The 25,917-nt window shown below is 38.6% G+C and overlaps 1 protein-coding gene across 8 annotated transcripts in view; it reads right to left on the reverse strand.

The window, feature by feature from the left end:
* Window positions 1-25,917, reverse strand: part of LOC109035795 (uncharacterized) — a 125,055-nt gene that overhangs the window by 83,106 nt on the left and 16,032 nt on the right. For 7 of the 8 annotated variants that reach the window (XR_011899168.1, XM_072296256.1, XM_072296254.1 and 4 more), the window contains one exon: window positions 18,485-18,831. Coding sequence is in view for 7 of the 8 variants with exons in the window: in XM_072296256.1 (XP_072152357.1) it covers window positions 18,485-18,831 (347 nt within the window). In the remaining variant the exon portion in view is untranslated. Of the gene's footprint in view, window positions 1-18,484; window positions 18,832-25,917 lie in introns of those variants that run through there. The other variant, XM_019049568.2, reaches the window with a different exon arrangement.

The following is a 25,917-nucleotide window of genomic DNA, read 5'->3' on the forward strand; positions in this document are numbered from 1 at the left end:
ATCCTCAACATTCATTTGCACCACAGCTTTGCTGCGGGAAACTGCGGGAAACCCATTTTTTTCATTTTTTTAAAAAAAAAGTCGACTCATCAAAAATAGGATTAAGTTCATGTTTCACATATATGACCTTAGATATCGTACAGTAAATAAATTCTTCCGAGTAAACAGTGATAATATCATTAAAATGAGTTGCTACGCTTCTGAGGGTGCGCATTTTTTCCATGGTTGCCACATTTTTTTGTACTTAATAAGTGCAAAAAAGGTTCTCAGATGAGACGACATTATAAATCTGTCCGTCATTCTGTCTTTCATATTTTTCTTCTTTTCCGTAAGTGAAATTATTAATACTACCATACAGGTATTATATGTGACGCAGCAGGACAAAATGCGCCTTTAAATGAAAACTGAAATTGTTTAGTACATCAGAAAACAGTTTGAGGGTAAAAAAAACCCACATTGCTTTAGTTTTCAGTAATGATAATTCCTCATGTAATATTCTGAAGGACATTGGGTCAATTTTTCAAGCCATGATTTGCGTTATTAATAATGTAAGCGTTTAAGGTGGATCGTTCTTCAAGATACGCAACAGTGCAGACAAACTTTAACTGCTATTTTCTTGGAAAACTTGTTTTTCTCCCTCGGACTTTTAAATGCTGCAAAGTGGCCAAATTAAGGAATTTTTCAGTGATATCTTTGTGCCAACTAATGCAGAACTAACCCTTCTAACCCATGGTACAATTCACCTTAAGGCAAATTTTGTCCTGCTGCTTCACTTATGACGTTGGGATTCCTGAATGTAATTGTGTCCTTTCACATACTAGACGATCACAGCAACTCGCTTGCGGTTTTCGTGCTTCTCAAATGTATTGACGATTTCAATCGCACTAGAAGCTGCTATTGTTGACTAGCTCAATCGACGGCAAGTCCGTGGATATTTGAATTCAAATCTGATTTGATATGAAACTTTTTCTTCTTTTTTTTATTATTATTATTTAAATTTCTGGATTTTGAGCTTAGCCGATAATTGGTAAACATCTGGGTGGTTTTCATTAATGTGCAAGAATGTTGCACCGAATGCAAGAGTGGTAAAAATTTACTGTTCAGCTGACCGTCATTTCCAATAAACGCTGTAAGTAAATTTTGTCCATTCTCATGGCTAGCGCCTCTAAAGAAAATTCATAATATGCTTCTTTGATCCTCTGACATGATACTTGATAGCTTACAACAGCAAAACATATATAGAACCGTTAAACCATGCAGAGCATTACTTTACAAAATTATTCTTTCCATTAAGGTGACCCACAAGAACCAATAATACGTGGAGGCAGTGACAAAAAAAATAATAATAATAAATAAAAAATAATGAACATATAAAGCGTTCCTCTGTGAACATTCTCGTCTTTTATTCTTGTAGTTTTAACAATATTAGATCATTTTCCAGACTCCTCTTGGTCACTTTCAAGTTCTCAATTTTGTTTTTGAAAGTTTCTCAAGCGTTAAAATGGTTTCTAATCCCAGTGCAATTGCTCGAAAAAAGGAATCATCACTGGACTAGCTTAAATCCTCACGACATACGTTTCTTGTGATTTTTGAACAAAACTGATATCAAATTCTAGTTCAGTGACCCAAAAAACCCCCGTGAACCAAAACTTAGTGATTTTCGTTCGGATTTAGCCGAGATATCAATTATTCTCCCGCAACCGGCACCTCTGGCCCACAGTGCACGGGTTCAAATTTGAGATTTTTGGATAAAAGAACATTGTTTTACCATGGAACACGCAGAGTCGTCGGGCCGTGGGTCAAAAATTTCGTCCATTTGGTCGTATCTGCAATACAAAGGCCGTAAAACACTCAAGAATGGCGCGCGCAATGGGATACACTGGGAGCAAAACAGGCGTGCTGTAGCGCAACGCGCGCGCGTCCTCCGCACTGCTCAAAGGACATGCCGCAGGCACGGACCAAGTTTACGCGGGTCCGAAATTCCCGTCTGTTACAAGGCAACATTATGAATTGACCTGGATCCACTATGACGTTATAAAACAGTTGGAATGTATATTAGGGTGGAGCGTTTTTGGGCTTTTTTTTTATTTTGAAAATGGACATAGCAGAGTAGTTGTGAAATGGTCTAAAAGTAACGCCTGAATTTTCCTGAATTTTTTCGTCAACGTTTAGGCCTCCCGGATTGACGTTGACGTCAAAATTAGCGGAAAATCCGGGTTTTATGACGATAACTTGGCAACAATGGCAAATACGACAAAAATGCATAGAATCAGAGTTGTTGGAAATTAAATTTCCGACAAATCACTTTCTTATCATTTTTTCTGTAAGTGCAACCGTTTTAGTGTAAAATTCGAAAACCCGTATTTTTCCGGATATTCGGCACAAATTCTCGTTCAGTCCGGGAGAAATACGGTAGAAATACGGGAGAAAGAGGGCTAACTCGGAACAAATTGCGTGATGGACTTTTCCTACAAGAATACCATCATCGGATTGGCCTGAATAACACAAAACATACAAAATGTTTTCCACGGCTCCACCGCGGAACACCCCTTAAAATTCCTAAAATTCAAAAAGGCGGCCGTGTTTAGATTATCAAGCATCAAGGTAATTTAAAATGTGCATCTCGTGTGGTATGAGGTGTCGTTTCCTATGTCTTTTTAGTCGTAAATTTCAAATATAGTGTTAAAAAAAGCCCCTGGTCAAACGGGGTGCATCAAATCCAGGATGGCGGCCAACTTTGAACGGCGGGAGGGTATGTTTGTCCCATATGCTTTCACATTCCCCCCTCATAGTTCGTCCTGGTACCACTTCTTCGCGTGATAAGTCAAGTGAGGTATTAGTTCCTTAAAGAATATCGACGGCGAAATTCCCAAACCAGGTATCTCGTTTGCAATGTTTGAAAATTCCAAGCATTCTGCAGCATCGCAAACCGATACATGCTTTGGTTGTTTCATCGTAATTTTCGTCGTAGATTTCCAGTATGACGTGATGAATACCATCTGGTCAATCGGGCTGCACAAAACTCAAAAAAGACTGATAAGTTTGAAGGGTGGGAGGACTTGCAAGTTAAATAATGACGCAATGAGTGAAGTGAAGTATTATTCCCTGTGTAATTTTGGTAAAATGTGAAGTAAAAAATTAAGTGGAAAATGAATGGTCAAACAGGGTGTCTCAAATCCACGACGACTGCCTGTAAAAGGCAGTAGTGTTAACCAGAGGTGTAGGTATAATGCTGGAAGGCAATATCTGAACGGTGTTTGCGTGCAACATAGTTCCTTTTAGCATTACGTCTTATTTTAAAATATGTCTCATTATACATCTTCGAAGATAAGGTACCGATTTCCGTGTAAGTAATATCCGCGTTTAAAATCCTTTTATTCCCCCCGAGAACCAAGACTCTTTTTATTCGAAATGTGAATAAAGCAAATTAGGTCACGTGAGAATCATGACGAAATAAAAGAAAAAATCAATTTTATCTAAAATCTAAAGTTGACGACATCACTCCTCAAAAAATATACTGAGGAACATCATCCGGTGGTATGAATCATCAACGTTTTCATTTTTCATTCGTTTTCTTTTAGTAATAGGTAACTCAATTGCATGTAAATATCGCTTATTCAGCAGTCTCTCTTTGAATTGTACATTTATTTTGTAGTGCCATTTTATTGATTCTTCATATGGAGATAGTCACCATCCTCGATTTCAGCTCTTACTGAGGAGTAATATTAATTGTGAACATTCAAGAAAACTGTTAGATTTATTTAAAAGATTTTTTACTATCACACTTTGAAATTTTCTGTTCCGTCCTTCACATTTAGAAGTCATCCACTTATCCCATAATCGGGAGACCCCGCACGATTTTGGGGCATTTTCTGTTGTAAATTTAAAATTTACGAACAAAATGATCTAAATTCACCGTAAACATTGCGGCATCTTAAACCCTAGTAACCTGCGGATTCGGCCTGGATTGCCAGTTTTACGCCTCCTGACCAGATGGCATTCATCGGATCATAGATGAGGTCTTATAAAAGACAATTTAATTTTGAACCTCTAATTAAAATGCTAAACCAATATTATCCAGAGATTGTTACCTTACTTTCAATTTAAAATGTAATACACTAATCAAACTTTATAAGGTACCCTCCCGCCGTTCAAAGTTGGCCGCCATCCTGGATTTGATGCACCCCGTTTGACCAGGGGCTTTTTTTAACACTATATTTGAAATTTACGACTAAAAAGACATAGGAAACGACACCTCATACCACACGAGATGCACATTTTAAATTACCTTGATGCTTGATAATCTAAACACGGCCGCCTTTTTGAATTTTAGGAATTTTAAGGGGTGTTCCGCGGTGGAGCCGTGGAAAACATTTTGTATGTTTTGTGTTATTCAGGCCAATCCGATGATGGTATTCTTGTAGGAAAAGTCCATCACGCAATTTGTTCCGAGTTAGCCCTCTTTCTCCCGTATTTCTACCGTATTTCTCCCGGACTGAACGAGAATTTGTGCCGAATATCCGGAAAAATACGGGTTTTCGAATTTTACACTAAAACGGTTGCACTTACAGAAAAAATGATAAGAAAGTGATTTGTCGGAAATTTAATTTCCAACAACTCTGATTCTATGCATTTTTGTCGTATTTGCCATTGTTGCCAAGTTATCGTCAAAAAACCCGGATTTTCCGCTAATTTTGACGTCAACGTCAATCCGGGAGGCCTAAACGTTGACGAAAAAATTCAGGAAAATTCAGGCGTTACTTTTAGACCATTTCACAACTACTCTGCTATGTCCATTTTCAAAATAAAAAAAAGCCCAAAAACGCTCCACCCTAATGTATATGTTACGGGCAGATCCCGATTTTGAGCGATTCGTCCGATAAAATTGGGCAGATCGGGATCCGCCCGGGTGAAATTGGGCAGATTGCTATTTTTGTATGCTGCGGGAATTTGGCAGCGCTGGTGGACGCATGAGCGAAGTAAGTAATACACAGTAACACCTGAAGATGCGTGCGTTGTCAGTTGAGACTCGAATACAGCTGAAAATCTGCTAAAGCAGGCTAAAAAAATGTTAAAACTTAGGGAATCGAAATTCATGCCGCTTCAACAGGGCTGCAACGTCACGCTCCCATACCCTGACGTTGATCGGGCAAAGGGCGACGTACGCAACGCGATAGCTGTCATCTTGGAAGTAACAACTGAGAAGATGTGCAAGTTGGGTACAAAAAAGAGTATCCTGTCAACGCTTTAGGGTAGGTGGGGGTAAAAGGCCGCACGGGGAAAAAGGCCGCACGGGAAAAAGGCCGCACCCGACTTTTTTCCCGAAAATTTTTTAGGTTGGCACCGGGACCGTGTCAGTTATGTTGGTAGTGGTGGTGCTGTTGTGTTGACGAAGTTTTGGACCGAACGGACGCGTTCCCTCGAAAATATGAAGAGAATTAATTTATCGTAAAAAAAATCGATTTTTCCAGTTTTATTTTGGTCAATTTCAAGTTCTATAATAGATAGAAAAATTCGGACGAGCTGTAGTTCGAACAATGATAAGGATAGTTTGAATATCCCGCCGTAACTTTTGGGCTAATGGCCTTGTCTTTGAATTTTGAGGTTATGGTTACCTACGTCATCAAATGGGGCAAAAAGCCGCAGGTCCGATGGGGCAAAAGGCCGCACGCCGCCTTCACTAAAATAGCACCAACACTTAATCTATCAACTAATACTACCAATACTAAATCTTTTACTACATATTTTACTAATTATTATTGATAATTACCGAAGATCCTAAAATGTAGGGTAAGTGGAGGCAAAAGGTCACACTTTTCCGTTGCGGCCGTCTGTCAGCCGCCATATCGCATGGAAATTCTGGAAATGTGGTAAAATATCAACTATAGGCCCTTAGGCATGAAATGGCACACTTTTCAGAATTTTGAATGCATTTCCGAAATTTTTACGAGCTTTCCCGGAAGTGCGGCCTCTTTCCCCATTTATGGGGCAAAAGGCCGTACTTACGAAATTTTTGAAGAAAATTCATGAATAATTCGAAAATGCTTTTAAATTCTGGAAAGTGTGCCATTTTGTGCACGGAGATATGATGTCGCGCATTTTATTACGTCGCAACCCTTTGATCACTTTCCAGCCTTCCGTACTTTTCCGGTCTCCAAGGTAGGTATTTATCTTCATACAGCTTTCTTCCCAAGCCTCATTCTTCTTCCGAGTGATTACCCGACGGACTCTGGCTTGAGCCTGTCTGTACATGATTTTATCATCAAACTTTTGGGAAGAGAGAAACTGGTGATACCTATTCCTTTTCACATTTATTTCCTCCTCTACCTCCGCATCCCACCAGTACGGTTTTCTGTTATCATTTTTTTGATCAGAAACCCCCAGGGCCTCCGCTGCCGCCGAGTGAACGCAATTCTTGATAAACCCATACCGCTCTTCCGTACTGCCATCGCACGCATCTCCTAACTTTTCATCCAGGCGCTTTGCGTACAGAGCCTTGACACTCGGGTGCTTTAAGGCTACCGATGTTATACTGAACTAGATGTACCCGTTGTCGCTCCGGTTGTTGATTGTCGTCTTGATCGTTCTGCGACACACGAGCGGGAAAGGCTACATCCGCTCTGAGGAAATAGTGGTCACTACCGCAGGAGAGTCCTCCACATACTCTCACCTGCTGGATCTTCAGGTTTGTTACCTGTTTAACGAGCACGTAGTCAATGATGGATCTTAAGCCGCGGGTAGGTTGGACCCAAGTATATTTGTGAATATCCTTGTGTTGGTAGAACCCGTTCAATACTTTTAATTCCCTCTGCTCGCAAACGTCGATAATGCGGCTTCCGTTGTCGTTCACCGTAACTTCACCGAACGGGCCAACGATTTTACTGATCACCCGGGATCCCGTTCTTCCATTTAGATCCCCCAACACAAGGACTTCTCTCCTAGGTCCTACCTTCACTACCTCCTCGTCCAGTTCTTCAAAAAACTGATCCTTAAGTACGATGGTAGCATCATCATTGACCCCGTATACCCCCAAAACAGTGACTCTGTGACCGTGCATCGTTAGGTTCATCTTAATCATGCGAGCGTTGATGGCCTCCCAGTTCTTAATATTTTTTCGAAATTTTTTGCGGATCAGAATTGCGACACCCTGTTGTGCACGCTGATGTTTCGGCACTCCGCTGTAGAATAAATCATAGTCTCCGAGGCTCTCTGATCCGTGGCCTTTTTTCTTCGTTTCGATAAACGCCACGATATAATCGCCACGTCAATCTCGTTGTTCTTTATCTCCGATACCACTTTCGTCAGTTTCTTGGAAATGCCTTGCACATTCCAAGTGTTTAGTGTGGGTTATATTTGAATAAGCGAACACTCGGTTATAACGATATTCATATTTATTATAAAACTAGGGGGCTACGCTCCCTGGCCGCTACGCGGCCCAACCCCCTGAAGGCGCTCCGCACCATCAATGGGCCGCTTCGCGGCCTTATTTTTAGCCTCCTATCAGTGTTAGTTTTATTTTTCCCTTAAACAATTACGATATGAGGTATACTTAAATTTTAAACTTTACTTAAAATTACTTTAAAATTAAAAGGCCGCGTTTTGGAATGACGGCTTGGTGAAATATTGCAGTAAAACAATGAACAATGATAAGGGGTAACAATTTAGAAAACTTAGATCGGGAATCGAACCCACACCGAGTTAAGAATGGACACCTTCGACGTCGTAGACGACTCGGCCACCGCTCGACGTTAGGTGGCAAGTGCGAATCTTGGGTAGATAAGTGTAGAGTTGATGCGCAGGCTACACATCCACTGCGCAACCTCTTCGACCACTGCGCATCCTCCCGCGCATAGCGGTAGCAGTCCCGGAGCATTCTGTAAATTTACTCACTTTTATAACGTGATTTTAAAAAAACCTGGGTCCAATTTCCAAAATCTAATTAAAGCGGGCTCATCTAGGGCCAATTACCTGACGATCTACTCAAAAATCATGGAAATCGGCCCGGTAGAACGCTCAAACGAACTATGACAAAAAGTATAAATTTACATTGTTTAAATGGGAGAATTCGCAACTTTACCACGTAATATAAAAAAACCTGATTCATATTTTGAAAATCTGAAAAGAGTTGGCTAATCTAGAGACAATTGTCCGTCGATTGCCGCAAAAATCATGAAAATCGGCCCGGTAGAAGGCTGGAACTAAGCGTCACCAGTTACGCAAAATTAGGAGGTCTCGGAGCTTATAGTATAGATAAAAAGGGAATGAACACGACACGGTTACACTGGTATCACGACATGATGATGGCTGACGTCATTGCAATTGTGGTCACCTGACCCTCTGAGGGCAGTGTTGCCAACCTGTGCTGGGTAACCAACCCAGGCTATCCAACACCTCCCCGTTTTCAATTTCTATTTTTTTCCTTACACTTTACTCCCTTTTGCAAACACAAACAAAGAAATTGAAGGAGTAGAGTCCAAGTCAAAAATATTTCAGAGGTGTATGATTTTTATCAGTAAAATTTAGAATTATACATGAAGAATAGTTTTTTTAAAAGACTTAACAGTTACAATTGAGGAATTAGAACTTGTACACTGACAGAAAACTGACACAGTATCTATTCGATTAATTTGCCTTTATGAAACCAATTAATTTATTACATTTGAACTCAGAATTTAGTTGAAGTTATAATGCTTAGAGTTCACATAGATTTGAACGATTAGCAGTTCTGAAATCGACAAATATTACTGAAATTAACTGTATTTAGTCATAGGCTGTAGTTAACATGTATTAGCCAGGACATTAAACAACTTTCCAATTGATTTGCAATTCCGAAATCCAAAGAGATATGAGAGATTTGAAGCATTTTTGTTCAGAATCCCATTGAAGTATTTAAATCGCAGTTATGTAGTGAAATTGAAATTATACAACTTTTCAAATGATTTGCAATTTCGAAATCAAGAGAGAAATGAGAGATTTGAAGCATTTTTGTTCAGAATCCCATTGAAGTACTTAAATCGCAGTTATGTAGAGAAATTGAATTTAAACAACTTTTCAAATGATTTGCGATTCCGAAATCAAGAGAGAAATGAGAGATTTGAAGCATTTGTGTTCAGAATCTCATTGAAGTAATTTAATCGCAGTTATGTAGAGAAATTGAAATTAGACAACTATCAAATGATTTGCAATTCCGAAATCAAGAGACAGATAAGAGATTTGAAGCATTTGTGTTCAGAATCTCATTGAAGTAATTTAATCGCAGTTATGTAGAGAAATTGAAATTAGACAACTATCAAATGATTTGCAATTCCGAAATCAAGAGAAATTTAAGAGATATGAAGCATTTGTGTTCAGAATCCCATTGAAATTATTAAATCGCAGTTATGTGGATTTAATTGTTAAGTATAACATGACTTAACTAGATTGAGTAAACTAATTGTTAGTCACTTATAAATATGACATTACTTAGAATGATGAAGATCACTTAAAATTAACATGAAATTTCTTTGAAATTTATTGCAGAATGAATCAGAGATACTACAGTTTACTTTGACGAGTGATTAGCTTTTTCCGGTTTTATCTCTAAAAGATGGAATTAGGGAAAGATCTCGTTGTACGACTTTATTTAGATTTTTGGTTCTGACTAGAGCATGCACATGATTCCTGGTGATAAAACCTAAATCTACGCAGGTCTTTAGACCTAGAAGAGGAGTAGTGCCAGTATTGACAACGGTGAAGTACAGTTTATGAATTTGATTTTGATTAGGAATTTTGCAATCTAGTACCACATACCCACATGAATCAATCTGAGCACCTTCGTAGCCTAGAACAACTGAACGATTGGGTAAAATCACATTTGTTGAATTTTTGATCAGGTCAAAAATTTGACGAGGTAACACATTAACTTCTCCTCCCGAATCTAACTAACAGCTGACCGTGTTATTGTTAATGATTAAATTTTCCATCCAGCACTTATCTGTGGATTTGGAAATATTTGACACATTATGAATTTTGACAGACTGCTTAACTGACTCATCACAATTAGATTGATTAAGTTGATGATCGATAATTGAATGATCCTCAAGCTGACTGGATTTAGACTGATTAGTAAAATGCTCCAATTTTAAAGTTGGTTGGACAGAGATTTCTGAAATGTAAACATAATCACTCGCATGAATATCTGAAATTTCAGTCGGATTAGAGATACTGTTTGGAGAACATGAGCACTGACAATGGACATTGACTAGATCAGCCGCTTTGGAATTAGCTGTAGAAGGTGCAATTTTATCATTGGAATTAGGTAACACAGAATTATTCCGAGATCTACACATAGAGGAAAAATGATTAAGACGCTTACAGTAATTACATTGCTTTTTGAATGCTGGACATTGGTTGATAGGATGGCTAGTCCCACAATTTTGGCAGTTGATTGGCTGTTTAGTTGTAGTTCCAGTACCTGAGCTGCAGCTTGGCTGTTGACTTTTGCGTTGATTTTGGCTGTAATGCGGTTTGCTGACCCAGTTGACCTCAGTTGTGGATGATGTCCCTTGATCGTTGATTTCTTTTGCCCGCAGTTTCCCAGACTCGACTGACCTGCATAGCTTGACTGTCCTCTCGAAATCATATTCTTCTCCCAGCATGCGATGGCGCAGTTCATAATTGGAGACTCCAATGATGATGCGATCACGGATGAGCGATGTTTTCAGCTCACCAAAGCCACAATTTTCAGCCAGTTTCTTGAGTGAGAGAAGGAACGTTTCAAAATCTTCACCGTCCTTCTGCGATCTTGTGAAAAACTGGTATCTAGAAAATACCACGTTTGTCTTGGGCTTGACATACTCATCGATAGCTTTGACTAGAAGATCGACAGTTTTAGACTGGTTACTAGTGAGAGCAAGGGAGTTGATAAGTTCTTCTGCTTCGGATCCGATGAGGTTAAGGAATTGGCCCTCTGAACCTCTTCGGATTTCACGGTGATTTCGGCGCCAAGAGCGTAGTTCCTCCAACGTCTTTTGAACTTTTCCCAATTCTCTTTAATATTATCATCGATTTCCAGTGGTTCTGGCTTTGAAAGAAATTCCATTGTACTGTCCGAACAATGATTATCTTGCAATTAGTGAAGGTTGATAACGACACAGCTTATCATGAACTTAGAAGAAATTGACCCATGTGCAACTGAGAAATTAAAATTCGAACTTAATCGATATGCTAAAAGTCATTTTCGAACTTAATCGATACACTAAAATTGAACATTTTTAGCGAAATTACATGTCTTGCACTTGAATTCACTTGAATACCGAGCGCGCCATGGTTGCATTTAGGCCTTTTGTGCCGGTTCACGACATGTTCACGACGCGCACTTCCGTACTTTTTGCTGCGCTTCGTTGAATCCCCGTTTACATCCTCGTCGCCATGTTTAGTGTGGGTTATATTTGAATAAGCGAACACTCGATTATAACGATATTCATATTTATTATAAAATAAAAAGGGAATGAACACGACACGGTTACACTGGTATCACGACATGATGATGGCTGACGTCATTGCAATTGTGGTCACCTGACCCTCTGAGGGCAGTGTTGCCAACCTGTGCTGGGTAACCAACCCAGGCTATCCAACACCAAGTACCAAAAGCGAGTGTCGGTTTCCGTAATCTAAGTCGAAGAGTCCGTTTGTTTCCATGGTTACCGAGGCATATGTTATTGGGTTTTTTGACATTGTACATTTTTTCCGAGGATCGGGGAGTCAGCCCGATGCCCCAACCCCCAACCTGGAGGACCAGGGTTTGATTTCGGAGTTACCTCTCCTAGACAGGTTGCTTCCACCACAGCTAAGAGCCCAGTCCACCCACCCCCTTTGAGGCAGGGGCTACCACCAGGATTGCTAAACCTGTGACAGTACAGTCCCCCCATACAGTCCAATCTCAAATAACTTTTAAAAAATCTTGACTTCAGTTTTTGCAATCCAAGAGACTTGGGCAGAAAAAATCCTATTGCGATGACAAGTGAGAGGCTCCGTGCTTGAAGGTTGATAGCGGAATTTTGCATAGTTCCTACTTGAAAATTCTCAGTTTGGACATTTACCTACTATTTTAGGTACCTGATGAGCGAGAAGATCTCAATTCCTTGATTTTTTATTTTGAAATATTCAGATTGTTAGGAAAGTACTCGATTGTCCACGGTTCGCTTTTCACAAGGATGATTTCACATGAGAAATTGTGCCACCATAAAATATTATCTATACAGGGTGATCCAAAAGTCCCTTCCACCCCCTCTAGCTTTTCACCTAATTGAGGTAGAGATTTGAAACTTGGGGGATATTCCTAGGTCAAAGGGAGCTACTTTTTGGCCCCCCTAAAATTTTCAGGAGAGCCCCCCTTGGGGGGGCAACGGCCCCCAATTTTTAATTTTCAAATGGGAAGACCCCCTTTATGATAGCTCGTTCGAAAGAGCATAAAAAAGAAAACTTTTCGCGCAAACCCGAAGTCAATATCTCAAACCGTTTCAAAATGGCGGCCGGTTAAAGTTCATAATGGCCGAAAATTCACACCGGTTATTTGTCGATGGATTTGCGATTTCTAAAAAAAAATCAATTTTTGGTCATTTTGAACTTTAAGCGGCGGCCATTTTGGAAATTTCGGTTTTTTTTTTTAAATCTAACGTCAAATTCGTTTTTCTCGTGTCAAAATACCCCTACAAATCGATTTTCGCGCAAATCCATCGACAAATAACCGGAGTGAATTTTCGGCCATTATGAACTTTAACCGGCCGCCATTTTGAAACGGTTTGAGATATTGACTTCGGGTTTGCGCGAAAAGTTTTCTTTTTTTATGCTCTTTCGAACGAGGTATCACAAAGGGGGTCTTCCCATTTGAAAATTAAAAGTTGGGGGCCGTTGCCCCCCCCAAGGGGGGCCCCTGAAAATTTTAGAGGGGCCAAAAAGTAGCTCCCTTTGACCTAGGAGTATCCCCTAAGTTTCAAATCTTTACCTCACTTAGGTAAAAAGTTAGAGGGGGTGGAAGGGACTTTTGGATCACCCTGTATATTTAATATCCTAAGGCCTTTTTTGGCCTTCTACAGTTTGTGCTAATTCGATCTCGGACAGTACTAGACCGATTTTCCTCGGATTTGTTTTAAATGAAAGCTCTTAGGCTGTAGACGTGCCAACATCCATCGGTTTTTCGATTTGCGCGACCGACGTTGCAAAATTTACCTCGATTTGATAACGACATATTTGCATTTTTGACGCTGGGCGAGTCATATGGTTGGGGGACCTCCCACCCTCTGATTTTCCGTTTCCCTCTCCAGGTAAACCCATCCCTACCTGCTCACAACACGTGTCACCCTTCTACCCTGGCATGGGTCCTATGACAGTATCACTCCCTTCCGTATGGTGTCCGACTCGGAACACCTGCTATGCATTTCCTTCATTGCATTGCTCATAATGAGTTCTCGCTTCGTCCATGTTTCTTATCGGTGCGTCTAGAGTTTTGCTCTCTTGATTTTGTCTTTAGTTTTTTTTTTTTACAAGAAAATTACTTAATTTTGATGAGTATTTTTCAGAAGATAATTTTCCTTTTCACGGCAGCACAGGTTTTATTAATAATTAACTTTTGTGAAGCAGCTTATGTATTCTTCCAAGAGTATCAGTGATCAATCTTCACCCTTTCGCACCGTTAAATTTTCAGAAAGTGTTTTGATTTTCTTTTACAGGAGTGTTTTTTATTTTTCAAGGATGTTTCTTTATCTAGAAGTAGGTGGTTATCATTATTAGTTTCTTATTCTTTGTTTTCGAATTTATCATTTTGCCACCAGGAAGTCCTCTAATTACTTGTGGTAGCAAAATTTGGCTCGCCTCGCGAGGGGGCTAGCCCCCGGCTAGCGGCGCAAGCGAGCATAGCGAGCTGAAGCAGCTAGTACTACTTAAAACACAAATGAATTTTGACATGATACAGGTCAAAACTCTACTAAACATAGTATACCAAGTCCTCTCTCAGATCACCAATGAGAATATTTACAATTGGACCAATAAATGTTTACATAACATGAACGTACAAGGACTAGCGATAATTTTAAGAACGCCAAGGTTACGTATTATAGCTACGTATTATAGCCTTTCATACCCCAACGTACTAATCAAGGGTACCAGATGAAATGTAATGCATACCATAAAATATAAAAGATGAAATGAATTTTCATAGGAGTAGAATGAAGCGGAAACTTACCAAGCAACTGTCCTGAGAACAAACCAGAAGGAATGAAGTAACTGCAGTTAGATGGAAAATGTTCAAGAGTAGGTATTTAGTCACACACCGCTTTAGGAAGTTATTGTTCATCATTCACTTTCAGAATAATTGGACATACCACAGATTCTCCCCTCAAAAACTAGGATGAATGGGCACAATCTTTCATGAGCTTCAAAAACTAAGGAGCGATTATAAATTGTATTGGGCGGTAACCACCGCATATTACTTCATTACTGCGCACAGTATTCAATGTGACTATAAGTAGGAGAGGATGAATTTGAACTGTTAGATTTTTAAACAAAGCTGAGGCACAATAGATGTGATCATGCCAATTTGTTTAAAAAATTGTACAGCTGCTAAGTAATCAAGCAAATGGATCTTGCTATCATGAGAATTAGAGGTTATGGTGCCATTTCACACTTGTTAGACCTCGCCGCAACAGCTAATATTAACCGACTCAGAAAATTCACTTGCACAAAGGAGTAAAACTGGTGAAGAAGACTTTACCTGAACATTGAGAAACCTTATTTCATTTAATAGTGGAAGGAAAACATTTTGGGTCTGTGAGATCAGGTCACTTAATTCAGAGAAAGCACTATGAGAGACAATAATGGATATCATATCTTTTGTCAGAGGAAGGCGGTAATCCGATCTATAACTAACAACTTCAGACATCTTATTGATGCTATAATTTGTACCACTCTGTTTTCAAGAATGAAAAATGAAATCCATGAGTCTCTAGTTTCCAAATAGGTTGACACGCACAAGTGATCTGAGCTACAAACGAGTTGAATGCTGCAGTGATAAGCAGGGCAGAGGGTTTGTTTACTGCGAACGCTGTCGAATGAAATTTGGGAATTCCCACATGGGAAATCCCATAGTGTGCGACTGGCCGGACGCGGCATTTTACAAATAACCTGATTTCAACCAATTTTTAAATGCAAATATCTCCGATAGTCGCAAAAAGTCGCAAAAGTTCTTTGGCAGGATTGAAGTTGGGCCTACGTAGAATGAGAAAATGCTGACCACCCAGAGTATTATTCCTAGTTATCGAGAAAAGTTTATCTAAAGTTGACAACCAAGATACTGTGTATTTCTTATGGGACAGGTTCCTCTCGGTCGAATTAACCTCCACTTCAAACTCATATTCAAATGTGTTTTTGGAAGAAAATAGAGAAAACAAGTTTACCCTTGTGTCAGAAATGTTGTTCTGATCATGAATATCATAACAATATTTGGAAATTTAGCAATTCAATTTTCGATTTTTGTCCATGGGATGCCGCACTTTGCGTTGCGCTATGGCGCTCCCGCTTTGCTCCTGGTGTATCTCATTGCGCGCACCATTCTTGGGTGTTTTATGGCTTTTTTATTGCAGATAAGACCGAACAGACGAAATTTTTGCCCTTTGCATCCGTAAATCGGCGTGTTCCATGGTAAAACAGTGTTGTTTTTTTATCTGAAAACCTAAATTTTCAACCTGTCATTCAAGTCGTTTGAGCACCAGGTAAAAATCGTTTTTAATTTTCTTCCTTGCACGTAGCTTCTAATCTATCCACACATCAACTTTAAAGACCAAGACCTCCTTCGAATTCAAAAATTTAAAAAATGAGGAACACCCTACCCCACAGCCCACGCTTCCTACTCATGGTGTACATTAGGTATAGGGGGCACATGACAAAATTTTGCCCTGGGCGCCAAGTGCACGAAGGCCGGCCCTGATATGTATACTTAACCTCTACGGCAAAAGAAACCTTAATCCACAGATATTTACCAAGTCACTGATGACACAGCATAGAGTAAATTTCTACGATGATTTTGGGATGGGACTTGCACAAAAATGTCCATCCAGACCACATCCACGATGGTTTGAAGTGAATGGCTTAAAATTGTAGTGACGAAAGAGAGCTATTCAAATTCCCGTTTGCCATTTTCAGGATACAAAACTGCCTGATAATAACATAACTTTGCCCCTTTGCCCTTACTTTAGGCACTATGACACAAATAATTTGCAACTTATTGTTCAGGAACCTTGAGTTTTCTATTTAAATTTCACAATCGAATTTTTAGACTTCAGCTGCTCAACTGAAAATTTAACCACTGTAGAGTGAGGACCTTTTTTTTTTCTAACGAACCACATATGTTAACAGAAATTTAAAACACAATGATAACACCATAAATTCATCACACCTTCTATCTGGTAATATCCCTTAAAAGTACAAATCACTGTTTGTTCCTGAATTGCAAGAACTGATTTTTTGTGATTTCTATCCTTTTTTTATAAACTTCTGATGCATTCTTAAAAGCAAATTTTCGTTCGTTAACTGTTGACAAAATCCGTATACAGGTTCCCAAGTCATCAAAACAAAGAGCGACGCTAAAAACGACCGTTTTTTGGCACAATTTGGGCCAGCGGGGATTTTTCTGAAACCGGGCCCAAACGATACCTTATGATACCCTAAAACTCTGGTAAAAATTTTAGCTTGAGTATACGCACGGTTTTTGAGAAATGAGGGGGCAAAGTTGCCAAATCGCCATCATTCTGGACAGCATTTCTACAGCAAAAAGACGGGAAAAATGGACGAAAAAGTTACACCTTTGATGGGTTTCGGCTGTAAATGTTCTCATTGGGCCCCCAAGCATTTAACTGTGTTCAGTTTCAAAAATTTAGGTCGCACAGTGGTTCAAAATGGGGAGAAATCGTCGACAAATCAGGATTCTTTGTTCAATTTTTAGAAGTGGAAGTAAAATTGTCGGTCTGCTGCAGTTTTCATGGCTAACAATGTTCTTATTGGTCATCAATGCATGAAATTGTGTTCAGCTTCACAAATTTACATCGCACAGCGGTCAAAAATGGGGTAATTAGTGGACAAATTATGATCCTCTGTCAAACTTTTTATAAATGAAGTGAAACTGTTGGTCTCCAATAGACTTTAGATCCTGGAAAAAATTTTTAAATTCTTTTTTTGACTATTTAAATCTTTTTTAAATTTTTTTTCTCCATTTTTCCTTCTTTCTTTTAAATTTCTGAAAGTTTGCATATTTTATTGAGATACTGCTACAAAGTCTATTCTATAACAACGTTCTATAAACAAAACGGTCTGACATGTAGTAATAATAAAGAAAATTAAAAACATGAATTTTTCCGGGATCGAAAGTCCACTGGGGACCAACAGTTTCACTTCATTAATAAAAGGTTTGACAGGGGATCATAATTTGTCCACTAATTCCCCCATTTTTGACCGCTGTGCGATGTGAATTTGTGAAGCTAAACACAATTACATGCATCGATGACAAATAAGAACATTGTTAGCCATGAAAACTGCAGCAGACCGACAATTTTACTTCCACTTCTAAAAATTTAACAAAGAATCCTGATTTGTCGACGATTTCTCCCCATTTTGGACCACTGTGCGACCAAAATTTTTGAAACTGAACACAGTTAAATGCTTGGGGGCCCAATGAGAACATTTACAGCCGAAACCCATCAAAAATGTGACTTTTTCGTCCATTTTTTCCGTCTTTTTGCTGTAGAAATGCTGTCCAGAATGATGGCGATTTGGCAACTTTGCCCCCTCATTTCTCAAAAACCGTGCGTATACTCAAGCTAAAATTTTTACCAGAGTTTTAGGGTATCATAAGGTATAGTTTGGGCCCGGTTTCAGAAAAATCCCCGTTTGCCCAAATTGTGCCATTCTTGGCGGCTCTCTTTTCGTTCTACGGTTGTGATTAAATGGGCGTGGCCTAGCTTTTCCCGCCAAATTGCTCATACTTAGGTATAATTTGATTTTCGTCAACAATTTACAGTTTTGTAAACATGCTCCAGACCACGTTATCGAACCTGTTGAAGATTCTGGTTGAGTGAGTGAAACCTATTTGCGGTCCCTTAAACAGGCCACCGGGCTCTGATTGGTTGATGAAAATACCAACTTCATTAATGCGCAGGACAACTGTCTACAGGTTTTGTTAACAGTTGATGAATGAAAATTTGCTTTAAATTTGTATGCGGAGGAGATTATTGAAAATCTTATCATAAAATTACAATACATTATGAGGTCTATGCTTCCAAACGAACTTAGTGTCTGCAATTCTTTCTATTTTATGGACCTATCAGCTAGACCCAATCAGCTAGCCTATTCAATGTCATTCGTACTGCTATCAGTAAGTATTGATGCTACCGAGTTGTTATTATTTCTTCATACTTCTTGTTACAAAAGATTAGTGGTAGTTTCCTAAAAGGCTTACCGGTTTATAATGATGAAACTGGGTGTGCTTGGTCAATTCTTCTTTCCGTAAAAACGAGGTGGGACATTCAGGACAGGGAAAAGGACGAGGAGCTCCTGTATGAAGTTTCTCATGTCGTGTAAGTTTGTCTTTACGATTGAATGGAATGAAGCAAACTGAACAGATCCACGATTTGACGCCAGTATGTACCACTTCATGCCGCTTCAGGTCACTACGGGTGCCAAACATTTTTCCGCAATCCTCGCAAGTGTGAGGCCTGTTTCCAGTGTGAATTCGAGCGTGTTTGTTCAAGTTGGTGCTCCGGGTGAATGATTTTTTGCAAATTGAACATTCATACGGCCTGATTCCTGGCAAAAACAACAAGAGACACAAAACTAATTTTAAACTGAGTCCTTCTCAGTGTGTTTTCATACCGCACATCGAATCCTATTCAGAGTCATTTCAAGACGAATTCTTTTCAATTCAAACTTTAATCAACATACACTGACCTGTTATTTTTCCATTAGGTGGAGATGGGCAATTAAATTCCTCAACACCCAGAATGAACTTTTTTATGAAATTGATCACTCACGGTGAAAATTTAGTGGTGGGCATTGACTAAAATTCTTACACTGACATTGATTCTTCAGACAGCCACTTACCATTTTGTCTTCACTATTGTGATTAGAATTAATTTCACGATTGAAGTTGTGAGTTTTTTTAAGGTTTAGGCAGTGCATGAAAGCACACTTAATGCGAACGCTATAGGTACTTTCAACATTGAATGTAATGAACCTATTACGCTTCTCCACTTCTCGGATGGAGAAAGAGATTTACTACCATAAACGTACTGAGATATGACCAAAACTTAGATCTAAAAAAAACTAAATTTTCAATCTTAAGGAACACAATTAACTTAAATTACACAAACCCAAGTAGCATGAATTGCAATTTCATTGCAATGGATGGTGAGTTGATTGCAATTTTTGCTTGTTGCCTGTACATTCATTTGAAGGCGCTGAAAAAGTTGCAATTTTATTGGAATGAACTTGCAAGAAATGTAGGTTATGCTTGTTGCCTAACCTTCTTTTTCAAGGCACTATAAAGACTGCAATTTCGGTGCGATCATGTTGAAACAAATTCACGCCATGTGCCTGGCAACCAATTTTCTAGTTGTTTTAAAGTTTTTTCGACTTAAATGTCTCACCAAACCCATATAGCCCAACATATTTTGAAAATATTGTCACCTTTATCAAAATATTTTCATGGCAATATTGTAATTAAAATATGTTCAAAATATTTTGAAAATGTTTTTAAAACATTTTAAAGGAATATTTTGAAAATTTTTACAAAAAATATTTTTAAAATAATTCAAAAATATTGCCTGTAAACATGCATGTTAAAAACTTCCTTAAGAAAGTTTTGAAAATAATCCTTAAGAAAGTTTTGAAAATATTCTAAAAATATTTTTTGAAAATATTTTTAAGTTCTCAAGTTAGTATGTGGTGTAATTTACACCGTTGTAAATTTAGTGTAAGTACCTATTACGTGATATCGAAAAAAAAAATAACACAAAAAAAATAAATAATAGGCAAAAGAAAGAAGCCTGAGAAAAACGGCGTTAATCAAATCTATGATGAAAGTTGAGCCGCGTACTGACGCAATGCATGCTATAACAGCCTTAACAGACGTGATTTCAACCCTGCTCACCATCAGCTCCCTGTGGCTCAGTGGAAGAGTGCTCCGCTATGACATTCGCGGGTCGGGTTCAAGCCCACTCAAGGCGTCCGGTATTTTATGCTGCTAAACGTCGTAGGACATTAGGTAAGTATGGGTTCGAATTATTCTAATTTCCCCGGAAAATTTAGGGGTTGAAATTTAAAGGTCGTCAATATTGAAATTTCTTTGCAAAAAAAAAAAAAATTGCAACTTTTTTACAATGAGGGGGTCAGATGTTGTAAAATAATTGCAATTTTCTTACAAGAAAGTTGAAATCATCTGGAAATTTTATTTCATTTAAATTGCAATTTTTTCGTTGCAAAATGCTACTTGGGAATCTCTTCATCCAACTCACCTGCTTTCATTTATTTGGAAAATTGATTTTTTTTTTTTTTTTTTCAAATGACTAGAGTAAAAAAAAATTGAGGACGGATCTGATACAATTCCTGATTTATTTCTTCTTTTGCTGTGATCATATGTGCAACATATCTCACTTTCTTTAAAACTGATTTCAACAAATTGCTTTCGTAAAGCCGATACTGTAATTAAAAAAAAATTGTTCTTGAATCCTGAAAATGAGGTCCTTAACTAAAAGGCCGAACACATTTAGGAGTCGAGTGCATTGCGATAAGTTAAATTTGAGTGCTTTTGCCTTTGCTTGCATGGAAACAAGTAACAATAGTCTATTCCTGGCAAAAGAGTAAAGACAGCTTTGATAAAGCACATTGGTATTGTCTGGTATAGTAGCTAAAGAGAAGCAATAGGTACTCTGTGAAGGGCACATAATAAACTCAAACGTCTTTCGTGAGGGGAAAAGGACACAGCTAATTCTCAGACATAACAATAAATTGGCTGAAATTAGCTTCGCTTAGCGCTAGAAATTCTTATAACTGAAGAGAGCTTTTTTGCTGAAATAAAAACCTTCGTGTTCTGACCTCAAGCCTGCTTGATAGTTCATAGCTCCTCCAACACATCTTTATTCAGAATGTTCATAATTACTGATAACAGAAATAAACACAACAGGCAAATTTTCATTTGTCAACTACTAACAAAATCCGTAAACAGTTGTCCTGCACGTTAACGAATTTGGTATTTTCATCAACCAATTAGAGCCCGGTGGCCTGTTTACAGGACTGTTGATGGGTTTTACTCTTCCAACGAGAATCGTCGACAGGTTCGATAACATGGTCCAGAGCACGTTTACGAAACCGTAAACTGTTAACGAAAATTAAATTACTCTTAATTACGGGCAATTTGGTGGGAAAGGCTAGGCCACACTCATTTAATCACAACCGGAGAACGAAAATTTATTTTGATGACGTATTTGGGAAACTGTTCATGAATTTCGTCAGCAAGTGACGAACGAAGATTTGCTTCACGTTTCATATGATAACAGCAACAGAGGCAATTTTTCATGTTATATTCTAGTCACAGACATTATCAGGTGCCTGCCTATTTGTAGAGGGGACATAGTCTAAATCATGTTGTGCTCTTACATGATGCTTGGAGGAGCTCTCTCTTGAACTGAAGGCGAATTGGAGTCAGGGAGCATGTTTTGGGGATGTTCTGTGTAGTGATGAGATCAATACTTGTGGAGGATCAAGTTTACAATCATATTAACTTGATACCCCTAGTTCAGTTGCCAGGTTGCCCCTTAAGTTAGCGTCAGCCCCCCCAGCGTCAGTTTGCGAGTGTATGACAGCATCCTCAGTCAAAAGATGGCCCTGATTCAGGGGCCATCTTTTGACTGAGGATGCTGTCATACACTCGCAAACTGACGCTGCTGCTGATTGGAGATAGACCCTGAGACAAGATGGAGAAAATAACTTTTTTTTTGCTCTGATGAATAAATTCAATAACCTTAGAGTTACGATGGCAAATATAATTTATTAAGGACTGTAAGGACTGTTTTTAAAAAGTTTTTAAAGCTTTTAAATGAACAAATTCTTCACTTTATAAAAAAATTAATAAAAAGTCTAGCGACCAAGTAACAGCTATTCGACTTTCAGAAAAATATCGGCCTAAAAATATTGGGATATAAAATCTAATGATGCTTCTACAAATGAGCAAAAATCACTATTTACTTAGAGGAACCTATTGGTTGTGATGCAAAATTTAATGCAGACATATTCCCGACAACAAACTGAACAGATTGAGAACAATAAATATATTTCAGCGGTGTACTTCCGATGTTTATGACCTTAGCAGTATCTTAGAACACATTCTTTTACTCTTGATGCGGAGCATATACTAAAATATTAGAGAAGTTGAGAAGAGGATGGAGAGATTATATTTCAGAGGTAAAAAATAATTATGTTCAGTTAGGTACTAATATTTTTACTACAAACCATGAAAATGAACTACAAAATTTTGAGAGAACTGATTGGAAAAAGTACCCCTAAAAAACTTGTAAAATTCTGCTTAGAAAGGAGAAAAATACATGAAAGTTAGGGGAATGATAGTCAAATTGAATTTCAACGATAGTTTTAAAGTAGCTGGTGTGATAAGGACTACAGTAACCTCTTGATTTCGAATTCGAGAAATTATAAATTCTTTCTCCTAAAATTGAGCATAAAATAAGGTTACTATTTAAAGCATTAGAAAAGTTCTGAGCTTTTATGGATCTTCAAGTTTTCGACCATTCCAGTATTTTACAGAAATGGTGATGCCAGTTAAACTTTTGAGGGATGAAGAATTGCATTACGCTCATGTCTGAAACTGACAATTTTGAATTGTTCGAAGTTTTTTAAAAATTCTAGTATTGTTTTGTCATTCCTGACAAGATTAAGCGAGAGTTGCAATCTTAAAATTAGTCTTTAGAAATAAAGTGGGTCTTAGATCACCCCTAAATGGCTATTCCCTCAGTTACTTAGCGTCAGAAGAAGTCAAAGGCCTCTGAACCACATGTAGAACTGACCTCAAGGAAGCCGAATCATACTTTCCCATGAGAACTAAAAGGAGGGTAAGACTTTGAAAGTCAGGGTTTTCATCACAATTTTGAGATTATTTCATAAGTATCACAGAGAACAGAACGTTTTTACTTGATTTGACATCCTTGAGTCCAAAATCGGCCCATCCCTGTCCGAAACATTGACCCCTGAAGTTGGGGAGCAGAGCTTCCCCTTAATGAAACGCTGGGTAAATACATTGACGAGGAGGCCCTGGCAAGAGGCGCTTACCTGGAAGCTGAATCTGACAGTCCTGAAGCCCTCCAGGACCTGGCTGATGGGGTACTGGACAAGTCCTAGACTTGTTACGTTTTTGGGTTTAGAACCCACCTTCTACCTCATTTGCGAAACCGTGGGGGGGGTTTCCAGACAGTCACTCGGATTACTTCTGATAGATTACCAATGATAACACATTTTCTCAGGCCCCTGCGTCAATGGACCCCTAGACAAGGCGCGAATTCAAGCATTCTGATACATGTTTCTTAACCAGAATTTTACGGAGAACACGATTCGCACAATGAAATTTACTGAAACCAACTCTTAACGAAGATATTAACCTTTTTATTTCACATTGGTTATGCGGATTTTGAACTGCCCGCTCACAAGAAACTCAAAGCTCTATGTAAGTCAAATCGCGCACTACAATGGTTTCAGCAAGCCTCTCAATCGAGCAATGTTAATTTCCCACCATGTGTTGTTCAAACTACAAGCAATTTGCTACAGCTGAGCCAAAGCGTCAAGATTGAGGTTGCCAGATTTTTATATCGCAGAGACTGTCATGATAACGTTTAGCACGCGATGTGAATCACACAGAGCATTGAGTTTTCATGAGCGGGTGGTTTGAATTCACGCATCAAGAATCATTAAACATCTCCGTAAGGAGTTGATTTCGTTAATTTTCGTTGAGCGTATCGTGAAATTTCTACGTGAAATTTTGGTTGAGAAACAAGTATCAGAATGCTGAAATCCGTACCTTGTCTAGTAATCCATTCAGCAACCGGGTTGGATCGATTTTGGATCTCTTGATATTGGTTTTGGTCGATATTTCCTGACTCTCCGATTTTGATAGAATACAATGCAAGACTGTGAAGGTAGCCCTGATTTTTAAAGTCAGGACCTCCTGGCTTCCAAGGAGCATCGGAGGGGGGGGGGGGGGCTCGGGATTATGAAATTAGTATTCCTTGGGGTCAATTTTCTATTTGTCCCTGCAGTCCTTGACTTCGTCCATCCCAAAAGAACCGAGGGAAATCCCTGGTGCGGATGGTCGAGGACACCCACTATGATGACATTGACAGGCACTTGGGTAAATAGGAAATATAAAGAAATTGAGGACTGACTAAGAACCGTTTTCTTCATCAGTATCATAAAAAAAAGAAAATCTGCTAGTTCTGGATTCATCAACGATGCTAAGTAAATTTTCACAGTTCGAGTCAACATCATCATGTGGCAACAGTAGATAAAACCCATGATATGCTGCTGGTACATGAGGCAATAGGCCCAGTAAAGTCCTGTACTTGGCAAATTTTATTTTATGTTGATTTGACGATGTTAGTAAAAATGGTAATCTTTCAGGAATACTTTGAATTTCATCTGACTTCATGTTAAACATTTGAAAATCCTTTTCTGCAATGGCTCTTTTGTAAAAAAGTGTGAAGGATCCTTGTTGCAAATGAAAACATTCCATGGAGTCAATATCAGGGACTGAGTCCTTGAAGTACGGTTTAAGGCAATCAAGGGAGACAAAATCTTGATTTGTCATTTCAACAAATGAATACTTTTTACTATGGTCAGAAATTATATGAATCCATTGAGTTGGAATGTATATTTCTGCCGCACTTTTCCTTCTCCACTTGTCAATTGTAATAAAATCATTGTCACACTCATTCGCCAAGTGTTCAAACGGGAGAAATTTATGATTTATTATCTTGATCTGTGTGTTCTGAATGACATAAAGCCAAAATTTAACCAGGAGGGTACTTTTATTCTGCACAGTGCTGTTACTGAATACTGTAATATGGGTTACATGTGGAGGCAAAGAGAGGATAAATTTGTACAAACAGGATGCAATTTGCTCTGGTCCTCGACCTGCAAGGCCTTCATGCCATAAATACATAATGGCATCACCAGACTGAAGATCATGAATGCAAAAATTATACAAATACAGCTGTCTAGCATAGTATGCTTTATTACAAGCTGGAGAAGGACTTGGCAATATTTTTTGCAGACTAAAACAAACCACAACATGATCAGAATTGATGGTTCTTATTGTTAATTCTTTGTCAAGTTTTGCAATTGCCATTTCTTGCAAGTGCATCTCTTTTTGCTCTATTGCCTGTTGCATTTCTATTGCACTACCGTAAGCAATATCTAGCTCCACCTTGTCACACGTTAGACATGCCTCAAGAGGTCTTTGGAGATGGAGGTTAAGCTGAGCATTAAAAGTGTTCCTATAAAATGTTTCTGTCACAGGTTCCGAGTTACGTTCAGTGCAATAATCTACATATAGATTATACATTTTTGTCACAGTTAAATATTGTGATAAATATTTGAGATGCGGGTTAATGTGTCGAGAATAGTCACTCGTATATCGCGGAAATAATTTGATATGTTGTTTGATCAGGTTGACCTTGGAATCAGGAATTTTATTGGCTGGTTTACCCCTCCCTCTTTTATCAGGTGGCAAAAAACCACTCTCTGATACTTTCTTTTTTTTAATCGAATAGGAAATGCGTTTGTGGGAAATATCAAGAGTTCTCCTGAAAAATTCTTTGCAAACTCTTTGAGCAT

This window comes from Bemisia tabaci, chromosome 2 (genome assembly GCF_918797505.1).
Source record: "Bemisia tabaci chromosome 2, PGI_BMITA_v3".
Lineage (NCBI taxonomy): Eukaryota > Metazoa > Arthropoda > Insecta > Hemiptera > Aleyrodidae > Bemisia > Bemisia tabaci.